Below are 20,265 nucleotides of genomic sequence, written 5' to 3'. Positions count from 1 at the left end.
ATAAAATAAACTCAAGGAATTTAGTGGTAATGACTTGCTTCAAAACTGATAGTGCGAACAAACCAATGAACAATCAATACAGGACAGAAACATTCCATTATTGATGGAAGATCAGTTCTTAAAAAATCATCACTCCATTTCTGGCTTAATCCTGAAGGGAAACCTACAAAGCATCTTCAAAAGACAAGCTTGCAAAAATTATCTATTGGTCACAAAAAAATAATAATAATAATTTTAAAAACCACACATTTACAAGAGAGAACACTTTTCCCCCTTTTCTATCTTCATTTAATTGTGCTATGATCCATGGATGGTATGGTACCTATACCTATCTTCTATATGGAAAAAAAATAAAATCATTACCTGTCTTCTTGCTAATCCCTTTTTCAACTTCACAAGTACCAACTCTCTTTTCTCTTAGATAGGCTGAGTAAAACACTTAAGTTAATGAAGTCTTAGAATTCACAGTCTTCAAAGCTAAATCTGTTTCAGACCTAAGGAATTACTTGCTTACCTGAAAAAACTCATCTATTTCATCAAAATATATCAGCTCCCAACAACTATAAAATATAATAATTTACCCTATATTTGAACCTGCTTTGAGCAGAAGGTTGGACTAGATGACTCCCAGAGATCTTTTCCAACCCGAATTATACAATGATCCTAATCTCTTCCCATAAACACAGCTATACATGAAGAGATTACAGATCACTGAGGGAGGAAGAAAGGGGGGAGGCAGGAGGCAGGCAGAGATGGGGCCTGAGGGAGACACACAGGCAGAGAAGTAGAAACAGAGAGGCAGGCAGAGGGAGGCAGGCAGAGAGGTGCATTGCAGATAAAAATATTTCTAGTCTCTAATTGCGGGCTTTTATTAGGCCTTAAAATACGTCTGTGTTCTCCAGCCTTCAAGGACAGTAATTAAAAAAACCTGAAAACCATTCCCAACAGGCAGATAATGATCGCATTTAATCATAACATCATGTGGCTTTCTTCAAAACATAATCCAACTGTTGTCCTAGGAATTATTGATGATCACTCTTTGTCAATATAATTTAAATTAGGTTCATTTATTATCTATCTTTTGGGCTGGTTTATCTAACCCTACTTTAAAAACTTCACAAAACATTCTGTAAGATTTAGGCTTGTCTGGTATTTTTCAATAAACATTACCTAATCATTTATATAAGTTTTCCTCATTTTCAACAAGAAAACAGGAAGTATTAAACTGTTTTAAAAATTTAATTACAGTATCCCCTTGCAATTAATAAGAAAAAAACCTATCTTGATGATAACATCCCTGTTGTCACACTGAAAACATTGATAATACTGCTAGACATAATATAATTTGAAGAGGTAGAATGGTGTCTGCTTACTGCTTCTCAAGACAATTTGCTGATCAGAGCGGTGAAATGCCAAATATGGGTATAAAGTTAGAAGGCAATTCTCTGCTGTTGCTGCAACTTGTATTGAGAACCTGTTCAAAACAAAGTACAAAAGTGATAGTTTTCTATTTAGCCATGGTAATCAAGATATTTCATCACAAGAATAAAAGACAGAATGAAGGTGCCTGGACAACTTTTCTCTTCTATTCTGGTTAAAAAGGAAAGTACACCGATGGGACTGCACATGCCAAAATGGTGAAGTTTAGTATAGTAATTCCACTTTATATTTTTACTGTGAGCATGGATGTCTCATTAATCTGAAAGTCCAAGAATTAGCAGAGATTTTCTGAAATAAATGAACTCTGTTCCTCTGAAAAGAAAAAAAACAATTAAAAGTACAGCTGACATTTATGAGTGTCCTAAACGAGACTGCTAACTTGCTAAATATATCCTATAATTTTTGACAGGAGAAGTTTTCTTGAAAAGCAACTTCTATTTTGACTTAATGTTTATTCTATAAGACTTTACAGAAATCTCAAAATAAATATTTAGAAATAAATAGATTCAATTTAAAAACAATGAGATATTGACTGCAATTGCTAGAGTATAATAGAAATTGATGTACATGCTCCAATGTTCACTAGAGTACCTGTACTGTCTGTAGTAGCCATATTAACATGTAGCAATCCACCTTTTAACCTCATACTTCACCTCAATCTCTTGGGGTGCAGTCAGCAAGTAAATTATTGCCATCTGTGGATCCCTGTTAGCCATTTGTATATGCTTAGCTCATTGCAACCAACAGATAATTCAACTGAGCTTAGTTCTTTGTCATTACATAGCTATTTTTTTACTCCATATTAACTTATTAACTAACAATATTATTAATTAGCTATTTTGAGTAAGCTGTCAAAAATACAAAGAAAACTGTATTTTAATAATTCAAACAGCATGCTGATATCCATCTTGCTTTAGTATATCGAGAAATAGGCATATTGAAAATACACCTTGCACAGAATAAAAGAAAATATTTTCTATTTTCTTTAAATTACATATTGAAGGATAAATTCCTATTTAATGTAAATTTAGATTAATATTAAAAGATATCGCAAGACCTTCCAGATTAATTTATCATACAACATAATTAGCTTCTACTGCTTTGTTACAGATTAACATAATCAAGGAAAACAGAAATGTTTTAAAAATACTAGAAAGTAGCTTTTCTTTCCTCTTTCATACTTCCTTCTCCAAACACAACATTCCTAGATACCACTGTCAGGGGAACATTATTGAATAGAGAAAAGCTCCAACAAAATCCATAGCCATCTTTCTTACTTGTAAATATTCACATTTGGATACCAATTTCATAGCTAACAGTTATTTAAATCAATAATCCAGCTCTGCAATGTTTGGTTTGTTCTTAGGATATGTCAATCCTATTGGCACTTGGCTGGGAGTGGGGCAAGTGCCTTGGCCACTTTCTACCTTGTAGCATAGTATTTCTTCTAGCTAATTTCATGCTTTCTGCTTTTATTCAGCAAAAAATCTCAGCAGCAGGACAGATGGCTATGAGAGGTAGACCTACATTGATCTATATGTACAAAATGTACATTTGTACATGCCCAAACCAGGTGTCAGAGCATAATATTTTTTCTACCTTTACCAACAGGATCAGTAACTACAACACAGAAAAGTTTGCCAACTTCCAACTCATGACTTTACTGTGATAAACGACAAATCTCAATACTCTGCAAGCATGTGTTAGGTTACGTTCAGACAACAGAATTAGGGGCAGGAATGGAAGAAAGCTGTATGAAGGTTAATGAAAGACATAGCTCTCAAAGTTACATGACAGTAACTGAGACGTCTGTATTATTGGACTCAGACAACTTTTCTCAGTTTTAGGTGAGCACCTCAGTCATCTCCATCCTCAATGCTGATTTGAGATTTAGCCATATGCCAAATCTTCATTCATGCTCTGATTTACACAGTAATGAAACACATAAAAGTGTGCTTGAGAACAACTGCAGTACATCTTAACTAGTTATCCAAATTCAATGAGTGATACTACTCAAAGCAAAGATACCACTGCACAATCTGGAACATAACAGCCATTGCTACAGAACATCTGTGTACAAATAAATGCCTCAGACCTCACAGTGCTGCTGCAAGAGAAGCTCCTCCCTGTTCCATGCTGCTAACAATCCAACAAGGGCATGCCTTCTTGGCTGCTGTGGTATTATAGTAAGAGAAATGAATACACCCAGCCAACACCAAATGCAATGCAAATATATTCTTAATAAATAAATTTAGAAGCTTCAGAGTGTTCATAAGATGAAAAAAGATTGGACAATGAAGAACCTGTGCTGGCTGAGCAGGAGCTGTGAAGCAACATCAGGAAACTGCAAGTGATAGTAGTGAGTAAATCCCTGCTGCAGGGGACAGAGAACCTCATTTGCGAACCTGACCCTTCATCTAGGGAGGTGTGCTGATTGCCTGGGGCTTTGAGCCAGGATGCTGTTGAGAGACCAATGTAGCTTGTCCGACCCTCAGTCCTGCTACTTTCCACATGGGCACCAGTGAAGTTGATGGAGAGACCTGGAACATATCAGGCATGACTGCACGGCTTTGGGGACAATGACCAAGGGAATGGGGCACAGGTGGTCTTCTCTTCAATTATGCTGGTGAGAGAAATGAACTTGAGGATGAGTGGATGGATCCTGCTAGCCAGCTACTGATTCTGCAGCTGATATTGACAGCAAGGATTTAGCTCCTGTGACCATTGTTCTACCATGGCTGCAGTAACCATGAGATGGTGGAGTTCAGGATTCCAAAAGGAGGAAACGAGGCAAAAAGCCATATCACAACCCTAGAATTCAGAAGAGCAGACTTTGGCCAGTGAAGAACTACAAGGACGAAGAAGGGACTGAAGAACCTGCCATATGGAGAGAGACTGAGACTTGTGAATGTTCAGCCTGAAGAAGTGAAGGCTCAGGGGGATCTCATCTACGTGTATAAATATGGGAGAGAGTAAAGAAGATGGAGCCAAACTCTTCTCAGTGATACTCAGTGAAAGCACAAAAGGCAATGGGTACAAACTGAAATACAGGAAATTCTATCTGATCATAAGAAAAAAAAAATACCATGAAAGTAGCTGAACATTGGAAGAGTCTGCCCAGAGAGTTGTGCAGTCTCCATCTTTGGAGATATTCAAAAATCAACTGGACAACAGTATCGATTCTGATTTGAGGAGGGGATTTGAAGAGAGGACTAGATGATCTCTGGAGGCTCCTTCCAACCTCAGCCATTCTGTGATAATAAATATCAACTCACTTATTGGTCACCTGTCTACTCATCATCATTAAGTATTTTAATACGGTATTTTCCCAAAAGTGGGATTTGAAAGGAAACTTCAAGAATGAGTCAGTAGTTAAAAAATTTATCTGAGTTTCAAAAGATGACATTCCATTCATAAGGAAGCATATTCATGCAGAAGAAACAAAAGTGCTAGCAGCTAAATATTTATCGTACACATTTCAGGCACTGAGATATAGGGCACGAGACACAAAATCATGCATATTTCCATACAAATATGGTAAATAGATTACAAAGACATGTACATTCTGCATGTGCTTAAAATCATCTTGTATCACTGACCTTTATTTATAACACCATTGATGAAGTGAGGGTACAAAGCTGTAAGTCTTGTGCAATCCATTTGTTCTGTATTTGCAGCAGACTTAACTTAAATAATATAAAAGTCTGTGTTATTATACTAGAATGAAAGGTGTCTGGCCCCTTCCTCTAAACATCCAACCTTTAGATATTTATAAGGATTGATGAGATCCCCTCTCAGTCTTCTCTTCTCCAGGCTAAAAAGACCCAGCTCTCAGCCTTTCCTCATAAGAGAGGAGCTCCAAGTCCCCTAATCATCTTTGTAGCCCTCCACTGGACTCTTTCCAGCAGTTCCCTGTCTGTCTTGAACTAGGGTGCCCAGAACTGGACATGATACTCCAGATGTGGCCTCACCAGGGCAAAGAGGGAGGATAACCTCCCTCAACCTGCTGGCCACGGTCTTCTTAAATACACCCCAGGATACCATTGGCCTTCTTGGCCACAAGGGCACACTGCTGGCTCATGGAGAGCTGCTTGTCCACCAGGACTCCCAGGTCCTTCTCCACAGCGCAGCCTCCCAGCAGGTCAACCTCTAACCTGTACTGGTGCCTGGGGTTGTTCTTCCCTAGGCACAGGACCCTGCACTTGCTCTTACTGAATTTCATATTGTTCCTCTTCACCCAATTCTCTGGTCTGTCAAGATCTTGCTAATGGCAGTGCAGCCTTGCGCTATATTTAACCTTTTTATTTTGCTCTATAGCATTTCAGACATTTTCTAAGTAGAAATAAGGGATTCGGTTTTGTATCAGTGTACCCCAATGCTCTAGAAATACAGGCATAGTTAAATAGCTCTTCTTCAACAGTGTTCATTAACAGATCCAGAATATCACTAACAATTTCTAAAGAATCCAAAGGCATTGGGATCTGCCAACTTTCTGTAGCAACATTGCTTGGGTAAAAATTAAAAAAATATTTAAGGGAAGTTCACATTGCTAGTTTAGGAAACAAAATAAACTGCTTGCAGAATTGATTAGCACCAAAAGGAAACTTGACATGAGAGTGAGGCATTTTACAGATCTGTAAGCACAAAGAATAACCTAGATGCAGGGAACAAGAAGTTGTAGTTTAAAAATAAATAAAGACTTGCCCTCCTCCCTCTGCCCAAAAATCCTTGAACAGATCCAGAGACTACAGAACTGGAAGGGAGAGGAAAAGATGACCCATGCACTGGGTCATGAGATGACCCTCTGCCATTTCTATTCACAAATGAGCACCCCAACATTGAGGAGCCCTTATCCTTTGTAGCAGGAGCTCAGGTTTCCACAGATATCAAATATAATAATAAATAGTGACAGACACATTGTTTCACATGATACACAAGACTTATCATTGGGAAAGTAGCCATGTTTTTCCTAGTAGCAGCAATGATGTCAGTTCTTAATTCCTGAATAACGGACACTTAGCTAGTGGAGACCATCAAAACAGTAGAAAGCCACAAGCGCAGAAAGAACAGGAATGATTAATAGGTTTGGACCATCCTGGTTTTCAAAAGCACTCTCAACTATCTGAAGTAAAATACCAATATATTATTAGGTCAGATGAATGCAGCAAAGAAGCATGCAAGTATCAAGAATTCCAATGTTTTCTAGCTTCTTGATCTCTCCAAATGTAAATGCTATTGAAAGAAAATGACAGCTAATATTCTCTAAGACATGCCAGCAGAATACATGCATTTGACATTTGCCAGCAGTGCCAAGTAAAGAGCTGCATGGTTTAGGCACGTTTCGCAACAGCAAAAGGGAATGTACTGTTTCCCTCCATGAGACACTGAGATCTCAGGGACTATCAAAACAACTGGAACCAATTCATAACTGAGTACCTTTTAGTGATTGTGTCTCAGTTGCATCATGTTGTTATTAGAGGCTAAGATCCCCGACATACTCTCTTCCTGAAGTTACAGCCATGAACAACGTGAATAACTTCAGAAATTGCCTGTTTCCCCAGCTTCCCAGTGGGAGAGGGAAAGAAAATGGAGAACTGCAGAATATGGGAGGCAAGGACCTCAGCACATTTGTGTCATTAACCATCACAGCAATCTATCCACCCATCGCACATGTTTTTTTGATATTTTGCTGTCCAGAGCACTATTTCCTTTGATTGTATGACACAACGTGTATCTGTTTTTTAGTATTTATTTTTTAGAAAGAATAAGTCAAATGTCATTTCAATCAGGATGGCAGAACACTTTCTCTCCTGCTAACTTATTTATCTAATCAGGAAATTAAAAGGTATAATAACAATTAGATGACAAATACATAAACATGCCATGTTCACAGAGGCTTTTTTTGGTTTAGTTTTTCAAGTTGAAGGAATAAGTGTTATAGCTAAATATTTCTCCACATTCGTTACATACTTGCTCAAGACATTCTTAGATTTTATGTTATCTTTTACTTCTGTATTCTTATCAGCCCTATGTAAGGAAATGTCATTTATTCTGCTTTGGAGTCAAAGGAGCAAAAAGGGAGAACAGAGATAAATAACATCAGAAATTAATTGCAAATTCTCATTTAAGGTAGTCATTAAATAAGTATGAATGCACTTTCTTATGATCCATTTAATGGGATCTGTGCACACAGTAAATTACTTGCATAAATGACAAGCATCTATCTCAGTCTTTTACAGCTACATATGGCATGGTTTTGCTATAAAACATGATTGCCTATCATCTTTCAAATGTTTTCTGTAAAGTAGCCAAATTCAACAATATCTATCCTCTACACAATCTTCACTCTGATTTAACAAAAAAACCCATATTATTAATTAGATGGAATTAATACAGACTATGCAAATCATTCCTACTGAAGTTTCAGACCTGAATTTAGAAAAGCAAACCACTGCAGAGCCTAAGTAAAAAATGACCAAAACAGAGTATTTGTCTCATCAATACTCATGCTTTGAAATATGCTGGAATTACTTTTGCTTAGAAGTTAAGGTTCCTCTTCCAAGTAGTTGAATACACAATAATTTACTAACTTATGAAAATAACTTTTGAACTCGCCTATTTTAATTCCATCCCAGAACACAGAATATGAGTTGAAGTTCAAAATTTTAGTTCAAGCCATTTAAATATACATGTTACTATGTCAAAAATGGAAAGATAAAGAGAGAATACCTAACAAATTAATACATCTTCAGCAAGTAATACTGTGAGATTTCACGGGCTGTTAAACAAACCAGGAACCTATTCAAGACCAGTTAGCTTTTATAGGTGTTATAAAAGGTTATAGGTTTCATTGTTTTATTATTAAAGATCTAGAAGGTCCCGAAATCTTGTCTTCCTAAAAGACTCAAATGAACAAAGCAGTTCAAATTCATTAGTTACACAGTCTGAAACAAACTGCTCAAATGCTTAGATAACTAGTTGAATCAGGTTTGACGTTTGGACACATTGCATAGGTCTCCCATGGAGGGAGGCCAGGAAGAATGAGGGTAGATATGTAGAGAACAAGAAATTGCAGCTACAGATTATTATAGAGTGGAATATCAAAGTATACAGTAACATTAACAATAGTAATGAAACCCAAGTCTGGATAAATTATCATAGACTTCATTAGAATAATAATTATATGGTCAGGATTAGAGAATCGGGCATGCACTTAGACTTCCAATTGAAGGAAAAAGTTCTTTCTGGTTATGATAAAAATAACTTCATCCAAAAGCCAACACGAATAATATTACTACACTTAATAATAGCACACAGAGAATCCCTTTGTTTTGGATGGTGTGCTATTTCATTCAGTTGTGTTCAGATTTTATATCATCTGCTCCTACAGCCCACGCGCACATGCAGCTCCCTGACAGGAAATCACATATGCATTGGCAAACCAATGTTATTAGTTCTGTCCTTTAGCAAATACCTGTCTACTATGTTTTAAAATACAGCAGCAATTTTAAGATGATTTGGCATTCCTGAGCATGATTTTTTTCACCTTCACAAGCAGGGATGCCTTTTAAGGTGATGACTTTTATTTGGTATCATGTTTTCAAAAACACATTGAGTTTGCCTCTAAATTGAAGATGGTATCCTTTATTTCATTTTAATGGCAAATATAGAAAAAAGTTTATTACACAGCAGAAAGGATTATTTCTCTATAACAAGGTTTGAGAAGCTGCTAGTGCATCATATAAAACCAGTTATTAAACCTAAATATTGTGCCTGCTCAGCAGCTATATTTCAGACCTCATCATAAACATTATCCTTTTCTCATAATTACTGCAAGCTTTAGCACACATTTATGAATCACATCCCACACAATGATTAAACCTTAGAATTAAATAAAATGAATAAGAAATAGATTCTTGGCTGACAATCTATACAGAAAAATATAACATACTAATCCAATGTGAGCAGCAATAACTGACAGGTCCATAACCCTTTCATCAAAATAATATAAAAATTAGTTTTATGCTTAGGAAAAAGTCCATTCTAAGTTGTCGGGCAGAGATATTTAACCCTTAAAATAGTTGCTTTACTGAAGACGTGAACTGCAGGAATGGCTTTCAATTATAACTATCTTTCCTCCTCATGCATACTCTCATTCATCCCACCAAGGGGAGAGATGAACAAAAGGGACAAATGCTGAGAACAATTACATTTGCACAGAACATTTAATAACAGATTTGATCTCCATTTACTAGGGGCAGGGGAGACCTTCTGCATTGCTTTTGACCATTAAAGTTATTTAAAAACCAGCCTACTATAAAAATCAAAGATGTATGAATTTCATGTTTGCATATGTCTTCATCACTAAACAGTGTTTTAAACAGATGAATTTTAGTATGAACTCTGCATATAAATTGCTGTCAAATTCTAGGTGTTCTGTCCTAAAGGAATTTAGGTCTAACAGGAATTAGACCACATAAATTCCTAAGTATTTTTCAAAGATAGAGCTTATACTCCCAAATAATTTCAGTACTTGTGAAAACTTCAAATCCTTTCTGACATAGTGCACAGGACTGCAGTTGAGGAAATATACAAATAAACAAATAAGAACGTAAAGCATATCTGTCCCTTATCCCTTCTCTCTTGATAGTGCCCACTTCTGCTGATGCTGCTTTCAGAAAGTCCCTCTAAGGCAGCGCAGAAAACACTGAAGAGCCCAACATGGAGGAAGGAAGAAGACACCAACAGTTTTCCATGCTTTGGTATCCAGTCCTGTGTCTTATAGACAGTAACCTCCAGATTCCTAACAAGCTAAACAAGTAACAATATTACAGATATTGCAGGAAGAACTAGAGAAAAGGAAATGCCTCAGCTCAGAGTATACAAACTCAGACTGTCCTGCTCTAAAAAGTTTAAAACCAGAGAACATAAAACCAGAGAAGGAAAAATTAAGGGTTAAGATATAATAACAGAAGATAAGTTTAAAGTGACACGCTGACACACTCACCAAAAAAAAAAAAAAAAGTAGCAGTAAAAAAAAAAAAGGTAGCAGTAGAGAGCAGGGGGGAAAAGACAGACAACATGGAGAGCAAAAGACTGAAGAATGACATATACAGAGACAGGGATGGACATCTCTTTAAAATAAGACTGGGGCACGTTTGCTGCTGGTTCCTAGCAAAATGAAATTCTGACTTCCAGTGTAATTTCCCCTTGAGAAGTCTCCCTACCTTTATTCTGAAGATGTCTCTTCTTGAATTCTTGGGTACCAGAGGAACACCTGAAGCTTTTGAGAGGACTGAAAATGGAGTAATCCTTTGCAAGATCACTCCACTGCAACTTTGTAAATATTTGCAAATAGGTGGTAAGAACCACTAGTTCTTACAGATGCCATTAGAATAAAGCCAGAAAAGAGACAGACTCTAAACCACTCACAAACATTTCACTGTTTTTAAAAATGAATCATAAGACAAAGGTTCAATGGAATAAAATTTCAAAGAGTTTGGCTGAACCCAAAATCAGACCACCTTGAAGTCCAGTGTGGAATGGATTGTAAAATTTTAATAGGGTATTTATCAAAAAGCAAAATATTTTGTAATAGAAAACATTGGGATTTGCTGAATCAAGACCATGTCCCTCCAAAGCAATCTAAGATTGAAGTGGACATAAGAATTACCAGAATGAGATATACGACCTTAAGATGGCCACTTAGATGAATCTTACCTTGGAGACTAAAGCTGAATTTTATGCTTTCAAATGGTAATTCAGTTTTAAAAAGAAATCCATTTTTACAATTCACTTTCATTTTTTTCAGAATGATTCTTGTATGCCTTTACCCAACCATTATGAGTTGTGTGTCTTATATCCAACTTTGTCAGTTTGGACCCTGCCCCCAAATGAATTTGAATTACACACATTACCTGTTTTCCTCTTCATCGATGAAGAACATATTCCCTAAAAATGACACTGGCCTAGATGATCTGAAGCTGATATGACAAATTAGTTCCTTATTTGTGCCATCTGATGAAAGAACAATCTCTTGTCCTTGCGGGAACTGCACAGAAAAAGGGTGAATCCTGTCACCATCTTCAAGTTCAAGCTCTGGAAGTTCAACTTGAATTTGTGATTGCCTGTGTTAAAAAAAATAAATAGTAATGGTTTTTGTGCTCACAGCATAACAGTCAATGTTGATTCACACATTTACAAAACTGCTTTTTATAGTTAAATACAGAAGAATAACTTCTGTTTTGAAGTATAAACCACGTGCAACTCAATAATTAAAATTTCTTTAGCACTTAGATGATAGTTTGTTTTCTACATATGTATCTGAACATTTTATACTGACTCAGAGTAGTTCAACATCCAAATGAAGAGCAGTTTCTCTGTTACTGTGCTACAAAGGGCATAAATACTACTTCTTAAACTTAAAACTTTCATTAATATTGATTAAACTCCATTATTGCACAACAAGGTAAAACAAGTTTTAAAATAGAAATATTAAGGGGAAATTCATGAAGATACTTCAGATATTTTCCCCGGTTATGTAATTTTAGATTCCAGTCAGTCCAGGCCCAAATGGAATCCTTTCAGTTCCAACCACTGAGTTACTGACAATAGACAAATCACTTGATAAATTACAACAACTCAAACAAGATAAGACAGTAATAATTTGAAGGAAAAGTTAATTTCATTAATTTACAGAAACGTAAAGAGTTTTGCTCCAATTCTTCTGATATTGAAATGATACCTACATAAGCATAATGAACTAATATTACTGCTCTTTACTATTACAAACAGAAAAGTTGTATCTTAGAGACCAGAAAAACCAATTTCGACACACATGTACACAAGAGTGCTTGGAAAGATTAAGATTTCTATCAAATTGGAATAGGTGTGGTGCTGGGTTATGCTACATAATATGAAGATTAGAAATATGCTCTCATATAAATTCAAATAACAGGATAAAGTGGGTAATCCACAGAAAAATGAAAAATATATGGATTATTTATTATATTAAGTGACATAATTCAAACATTTGAGCTGTCCTCTTTAGTACTAAAATCTTGCTTAGGAAGAAAAAAAACCAAACAGTGCTTTATAACCTGTGCAGTAGGGGAAATAAGACAGAAAGATTTTATTTGATCACAATGCAAAAAAAGAAATAAGACTATGAGCTTAGTATCTGGCTAAAGTTAACAAAAAATCTGGTAGGACTCTTCTTAATTTCTGTGCTATTCAAGTATTTTTAAAAGCATCTGACAGAGTGAATATATCAAAAGACGGTTACTTCATGAAGCAGAAATGTTTTTAGGACAGATCGTGAGCTTGTTGAATGTACAGCAATATTAATTACACAAATTTTCTCTTAAATATGCAAACTCCTCTGCAGAGCAGAAAATTAATGCTATCCTTCACAAACAAGAATTAAGTCACTTTTCCAGAAGAGAACAAAATCAAAAATCATTCAGGATTTATGTAATAAATTTATTTTGAGATTTTTTACCTTAAATAATCTTGTGGAATGATATTGATGGCTGTTTCAGTTTTCACATCCAGAGGAACTGGCATCAGCATTAAAAAGGGGGGATCAAAATTTATTTTTGGTGACTTCACAGTGCCAGACAATGTTATTTTGTAATGTGATGGATTATTGTTTAGACACACTGATATTTCAGATGTGTATGTCCCAGGACAAGCTGTTAAAAATATTAAAAAAAATAATAATAAAACAAAGCAAACAACAGAAAAACCCATAAAATTATATTACCATAAATACATGCAACTAAAAGAGTTATAGTAAGAGGTTTTGGTGTTGGTTTTTTGGTGTTGGTTTTTTGGTTTTGTTTTTAAAATCCATCAGTATTGCTTTCATACTCAAAATGTACCTTAGCATACAGTAAATGTATCAGAGAATTATTTATTAAGAAAGCTTAGAACACTTGCCTGTAGCAAACCAAAAATCCATATTTTGTTTAATTTGTTGGAAATATTTCAAAGTTTGAGTTCTTCATTTACTGTATTAATATTCTTGTATATATAACATCAATGTAATGCTTCACAGAATTTTAAGAATTACAGTCATATCATAAATTACACTAACACAGAGAATGCTAATTTTATAAAGGAATAAATATCAGAAGCATCTCACTGCCAAGACAAGAAAAAGTTGGTGCCTTTTAAGATGGCAATCACTACATTTTAACAGACGACTGTTGCCAAGTCAGCCTCGCACAAGCCAGTGGGACAGGTTCTACCCCTCCCTGAGAGCATCTTCCATTTCCTTGTGTTCTGCCCCTTCTCATGCCGTCTTGCTAACTGCTGCAAGATAGTTTTCTCTAGGATGGAAAAGCACATTTTCTTTCACTGATACAGAGAGCGAGGTGATGCTTCTGCAGCCGTTACACTATCAAAATGGTGTTCCAAATCACACAGTGCCATTTACAAAATTCTTAGTTATTCCCACCTGCTGAAGAGCTAGCAAAATAAACAATTTTGAGGGCAAAATAAGGAACATCTGTTGTATTTAGAAACAAATTTGCATGACATCTTGTAAGACAACCCAAAAACTTTAATCTTATAATTTTTGAGAAAAACACCTTTCCCTATGATTCCCCTCTGCCATTAGATTAGTAAGTATGGAAACATCCTCACTTAATATTTAAGAAGGATAGAGATAGCAAAACAAATAATTTTGAAATTTTTGTGTCTGTATGAGCACATATGCATCACTACAAACAAAATACACACAAAAAGCTCTTCTGAGATTAGCTCAGATAATTATTTTCATAGCCTGACAAAGAACTGCCATTATGTACACACACAAAGAAGAAAACCTAGTGTCTTCAAAATATTTTGTCTTATTCCCTCCTCATAAAAGCCAAGTTTTTCATGGAGATGGTAATAGAGGAGCTTCATGGAACCTTGTTAGCTCACCAGAACATGGCCTGCGGATCCCTTCATTTCAGACCAGTGAACATGAAACTGGCAAAGTGAAAACCAGATGAAAGGGGAACTTGCTGCAGTGCTTGCAACATCTGCCTAATTGCCTGTTAAATGGAAATAAACTTTAGGAGACAGTGCTGCTGAGAAGGCTAAGCAGCTTGCACTTCTAGGTTTTGATACAGCAAGAACACACCTTCTTGTGGCACTTAGCCCTTTTATGAGGGAAAGGTGAGAGAGCATCAGAAAAGGTCATGGAGATGTATGAAAAGCCAAACAGGCTATTTTTTACATGCTTGTAAGAAAAGAGGTTCTACAGAAGTTACTCCCATATATGAGCTAGTCTACTGTCCTACAGCTGTGCTCTAAGCCATATTTCCAGTATCCTATCTTAATACATATGTATGACATATGGTAAAGGAAAATGGAAGGCCATAACCATAAATGCCATGGGGATGGAACGCCATGAAGGAAGAGGAGCATATGTCAGTACCAAGGAATATGCAATTTTCACTAACTCACATTTTAAAATATTCATATTAACCACAGTTCCAAAGTTAAACCTTCAAAAGTTAGGACAGAATAGTGGTAAGCTTTCCTCATACAAACTTTTCATCGATACTGTACATAACAATTCTAAAAAAATCCATTAACTACATGATCACATCCATTAGCCATAGAATCCCTGACTCAGAAAGCAGAACAGACAGTGCTTATTCTGCATTGCTGATCATTCTGTGTGGCTCCACACATTTACTAACATCAAAATTCTGCATAATATGTAAGCCAATAATTTATTACTTATGTCAGAAACACCAGGATGTTGCGACACTGTCCTCATTCTAAACAGACACAAAGAATGTTAATTATTCCGTTAAGTGTTGTTCATTAGTTTGTAATGCCTAGGACCAGTATTTTCAGGATATTTCATGTTAAATAAACTACTTTGAATTTAGTGAGAATTATGTCCTCAACCAATAGCTGAAGTCATGCATTTATTCTATTAATCACACCTTTCATGACTACTGTCAAAGCTTGTACTGCTGTTACTATTCTGATATACCACCATTAATTTCTATAGGGCAAACAACAAGCAGTCCAGCAGATGTGAAAATTTTCCTTAGGGATATCTGATGGTATTTACAAATCTGCCAATCTAAATTTTCCAAGGGCTAACAAAAATCTGTAGAACTATATAGGAAATTTCTCCTCTGTCTTTTCTAGATATATTTATTAGGGGAAATAAGCATTCATTGCCTTACCTTAGAAAAAACTCTGAATAAACGAACACAACTTCTCAAAGTACACATGTGTATTTATTCATTAGCTCCTTCATTTTCAGTCTAATTTGCACTAGAAAGCCCATCCAATTCAGAGTGCCTACCTCCCTAGCATGCTATCTTGGGACTATATGCAGATTCCTTGTTAACAGAGACATAAACAGATTATATTCCTGCTGTAAACCAGTTATATACGTATGCAAGTTCTCCTGATACTGCTCACACACTTCTGGAGGAGATATATTTCAAGTCGCCACACCTTCCACTCTACTGGTTTCAGTTGCCATTTAAATTAGCAGCTAAAACTAGTTTAAATGGCCACCTCTTTAAGGATGTCCTTATTCCTTGCTCCTCTCTAGCAGCATAAATCTAATTTTTGATTATTTTTTTCTCCCTTCAGAAATTTTAACTGTATAATAGCATGGGGTTTGGTCTTTTGATAGTGGGTGGGGCTCTGCTTACCCTCTTAAGTTTGAATTAGATTGTTATTCAGTTTCTACACTTCTCTCTCAAATAAACTTTTGTAGTTTAGTTGCCTTGGACAAGAATTCATGCCTTATTGCATATACACACCTTCAGCATAAATGCATGCCAATGAAGAATTTGCATACACTGAAATACAGACTTCAAAGCAGAAAAGTTACAGGTAGTTAAAACTTATAGGCAAGCCCTACAAAAAAAATGAGGGGGAAAAAATATCAAAAGTAAACTAATCATTTCTCCACAGAAACTTTTAAAGGGTATAGATATTAAATATCTCACTGTTAGAGGAAAAAAAAAAAAAAAAAACAACCTAGAAGATGGAGGTCATGATGGTCATCTGTGCCCACTACCTAATCATCACGTCTTCCAGGGGCGCTGAACTCCTGTTGACTCACTGGTGCATCTGTGAGTATTTTTCCACACAGGATTCCAGAGGACAGATTTTTTTATAACATACTATGCTTCAGATATCTTATTGTGGTATGCGAAAAGTTATAGTGAAATTTTTCCATATACTGTTAATGCATTATGCTATAGAAGATCATATTAATATAACTTCAGTTCTTGATAATCTCTTTTAAATTTAGTACACTTTTCTTAACAGGTAGCATCATATTACCATGCATTATATATTAAAAGTTTGCATTTAACTTAACACTATAGGTTACTATAGCATTTTGCACTCTCATCATTATAAATATTGTGGCATATTTAAACAAATTAATGCACACTAAAAGTTAATTTTAAGGTTTGTTCACCCCCACATACTACAACTTTACAGTAAAAACACATGAAGGTGATTAGCACACCATATTCATTAACTAGGTCTGTGTGGGTTTTGATGTATCTAATGTTCTCTTACAAGAAAGAGTAATTACATTCAGTGAAGTTATAGCACAAGCAGGCTACAAATCATGGGAAAATACTTAGAGCAACAAATTATGGGCAATTGATTTTCACAGTTATTTATTTTCTGTAAATAAGAGATATGGGAACACAGCAAAAATACAAATAACTTCAAATGACAATTATTTACTTATCAGTCATCTTTATGTATACGCACATCTGCTTTTACACATAGAATTCATTCAGTAATTCAATCTATTGGCTTTTATTTGCATGCTATTCTCTGCTTCACAGTCTTTGCAACATGCAAGCAATTTTAATATATTCTCATGATGTAAACACCTAAAGAGAACAACCATCATATGGATATCATTTCACCTATTATCACGATTCCTCTCCAGCTGCTGCACAAAACAGTATTACCTTTTTTATTTTTTTTTATTTCCTCTGTCTTAAATGCTAGAGTGGTACTTAGAAAAAGGAGAAAATGAGACCTTGTGCTCATTCGGGCTCTAAAAATCACCAGCTATCTGAAAATACGGATTTATTCTTTTTATCTTCCAAGTCTAATATTGTCCTGAGCAATTTTCTTTTTGAAGCTACATACGTTAACCTAATCAATGCAAAATGCAGCTATTATATCTCCTATTAGAGGAATATGTTTCTCAAATTCAAAGCAGACAGAAATGTTTATATGTGTTCTTCACAAGTGACTATGTTAGTATGACCCACAATTATTCTAACCATAGGCATACTGCAAAAATATCTACTAGAATACCTTCTCAAAGTTATAACATTTATTTTATAGTCTTTATTATCTGAAATACTGCAGAAAAAAAAATGATACCTTATTGAAAGCAAATTAGAAATTCATAAAAGAAGGAAAAAATGTTTAAAAGAAATATTTACTGTAAACTACATGTGTATTTTTACACTGCATCTCAAGGAACAATAGAACGTTACAAGTGTGTGTTTTTCACTTTCCAACTTTCTACATTTCCATTCCTCTTCCCTCTATATTCTTACTCCAAAGATGTGGGGTCATAAGTAGCCTGCCTGAGCAGACTACTCAGAAAATACCATAGCTAAGTGATTTTGTATCTATCTCATTGAGGCAGGAAATTTCCTTTCTTATCTAAATTATGGCCATTTAGAAAAAAGTTCACACACATTCCAAGTACTCTTGGAAAGCTTTCGTATCTAAGTCAGTCAACTTAACTGCACATGAAGGAGCAGTACTGAAAATGACTCAGCTATCCCAGCCTTTGGCGCTTCATACGTGCAAAACTTGATGCTTTATATGTGCAAACCAGATTTTTCAAATCAGGTTATCAAGTGATTCCATGCTTTGTGTTAGGTCTGCAGATGTCTTATTTTCTCAGAACCACAACAAAACTTTCTTTTGGCATTTTAGTTCATTATTTACACACATTAATTGGAAGTTAATCAAAACAAGCCCTAGTTATGATACATCATAAAAAGTAATTTAAACAAATGTATGAAAATGATATATTGGCCAAACTATTTGTAGAAGAATTCAGAAAATTACTTACAAGGGCAGAAGAATACAGCAATACTGACTTTTTGTCCTGGATCAAGAAATCCAGCCCGTAAACTAAATTTAAAAATACCATCTTCTGTATTTTTAGCTGCATCATCACAATTCAATTTCCATGTCAACTGCTGCCTTGAGATATTCTTCAGGTCAAGCTTCTGTAAACATTTGCAGAGAAAGGAGGACATGATTCAAGAGGGAAAGCAGCAAACACCATGATACTTTTCACGTTGCCCTATCCTAAGCATTCTTTCTGCTGTCAGATCAGAGTGAAAGCAAGAAAGCACTAGAAAGCAATGAAGAACCCAGTTTATTATATCTGTAAGGTGAGAAGATGAGCGTGCCTATCAGCACAGACTAAGATCTTTCTAGTCACTCACCACATTCATAAAGAGCAATGCTTTCTTTCCAAAATGGAAAAATCTCATTTATGCGCGGTAAATAGATCACAGCGTCACAGTGGGAGTGCTTAGCCAAACAGAAATGAGGAGTTTTTCCTGATACAAATGAAGCACACCAAGCACTAAACACATGGCTCATGACATCTAGACTTACAGGTGGATATGTTGAAAAAGCAAGAAGTTCAGAATAGGTTTTCAAAACCCATTCTTTCAATTCAATAAGACGAAGGTGGGAAAAACAATCCATTCCTTTATCTCAGAGTTACTTTTTCAAATCTGAACATATCCATAGCTAGGAAAAGGCCTTGACTATGTACTATCATTGTTTTCTGAAGATACTTGAAAAGCAGTTTCAAGTGTTTTCATCATTGCCAAAAAATCATTTTTTTATAATTTCCAAACAAAGCTTTTGGGAATTAGAAACAATAAATTATGTTATGGTATGTTTTGTATTCACATAGTCAAATTGTCTATTTTCCAAAACAGAATGGCTGTGGCCAAATATGCTATTTAGTACCTTTTTCCCATTAAGGCCTAAGTCATGACCAGGAATATTTAGGAAGAGTGCCAGTTGGCACAGATCAGTACCATACAACATACTGGGAGAGCAATTTAACTGTATGGACCATCACGGCACATCAATTGCATTCCTGCACTGTCACTGTCGAGTCTACTAGTATAGACAGAGGCAGAAAATCTTCGGAAGTCATTTTTTACAGAATTCATGGACAGTTTATCATGGTGCCCATGCTTTCTCATATATCAGAAAGTCAGGACAAGCCCAATTTTGAATTTTTGAAAAAATTCTAGTGATCAAAAGACAAACTTAAAATCAAAAACTGAACAAAATTACAATGGGGGAACTTTCAAATATTTAAACCATATGTTTGGAACATGACTGAATTTTGAGTTCTATATCTGTATTCTTTTCCCAGTCTTTTTTGAGTAATTAAAAGCTATAGCCAAGAATAAGTATAACAACACTTGTGATTACATACCTGAGAATTCAGACTTTCATCAGCAATATTGAAATGTATGCCACTTAAATGTTGTGCAAATTTAAGTTCCATTGAGGAGAACTCCAATGGTGATTTAAGTACTGTTGGAAAAAATAATTTCAGATGTTTATACAGCATCATTTTGACAAATATTTCCTCAAAATCCCTTCATAAAGTCATTGGTTTTGCATGTTTACAGAAATATTTCTCCCCTTGTTTTAAAGCTATATTTTCTCTGTTGTTCCCATACTATACACATAATTACTGTAATTTAACTTTCTGTCTTATTATGACCCTTTAGTCTCATTAAAATTATTTAAATTTTG

At 35.3% G+C, this 20,265-nt stretch overlaps 1 protein-coding gene across 1 annotated transcript in view; it reads right to left on the bottom strand.

Annotated features, from left to right (window-relative positions):
* Positions 1-20,265, bottom strand: part of CFAP47 (cilia and flagella associated protein 47) — a 360,776-nt gene that overhangs the window by 292,852 nt on the left and 47,659 nt on the right. The window contains exons 23-27 of the mRNA XM_075774464.1: positions 19,940-20,040; positions 18,539-18,698; positions 12,941-13,133; positions 11,358-11,567; positions 1,374-1,474 (exon numbers count right to left, since the gene is read on the bottom strand). Coding sequence (XP_075630579.1) covers positions 1,374-1,474; positions 11,358-11,567; positions 12,941-13,133; positions 18,539-18,698; positions 19,940-20,040 — 765 coding nt within the window. The remainder of the gene's footprint in view (positions 1-1,373; positions 1,475-11,357; positions 11,568-12,940; positions 13,134-18,538; positions 18,699-19,939; positions 20,041-20,265) is intronic.

The sequence above is a fragment of the Balearica regulorum genome, chromosome 1 (assembly GCF_011004875.1).
Source record: "Balearica regulorum gibbericeps isolate bBalReg1 chromosome 1, bBalReg1.pri, whole genome shotgun sequence".
Lineage (NCBI taxonomy): Eukaryota > Metazoa > Chordata > Aves > Gruiformes > Gruidae > Balearica > Balearica regulorum.
The sequence above is the reverse complement of the archived record's forward strand: the minus strand, read 5'-3'. Positions and strand labels throughout refer to the sequence as shown.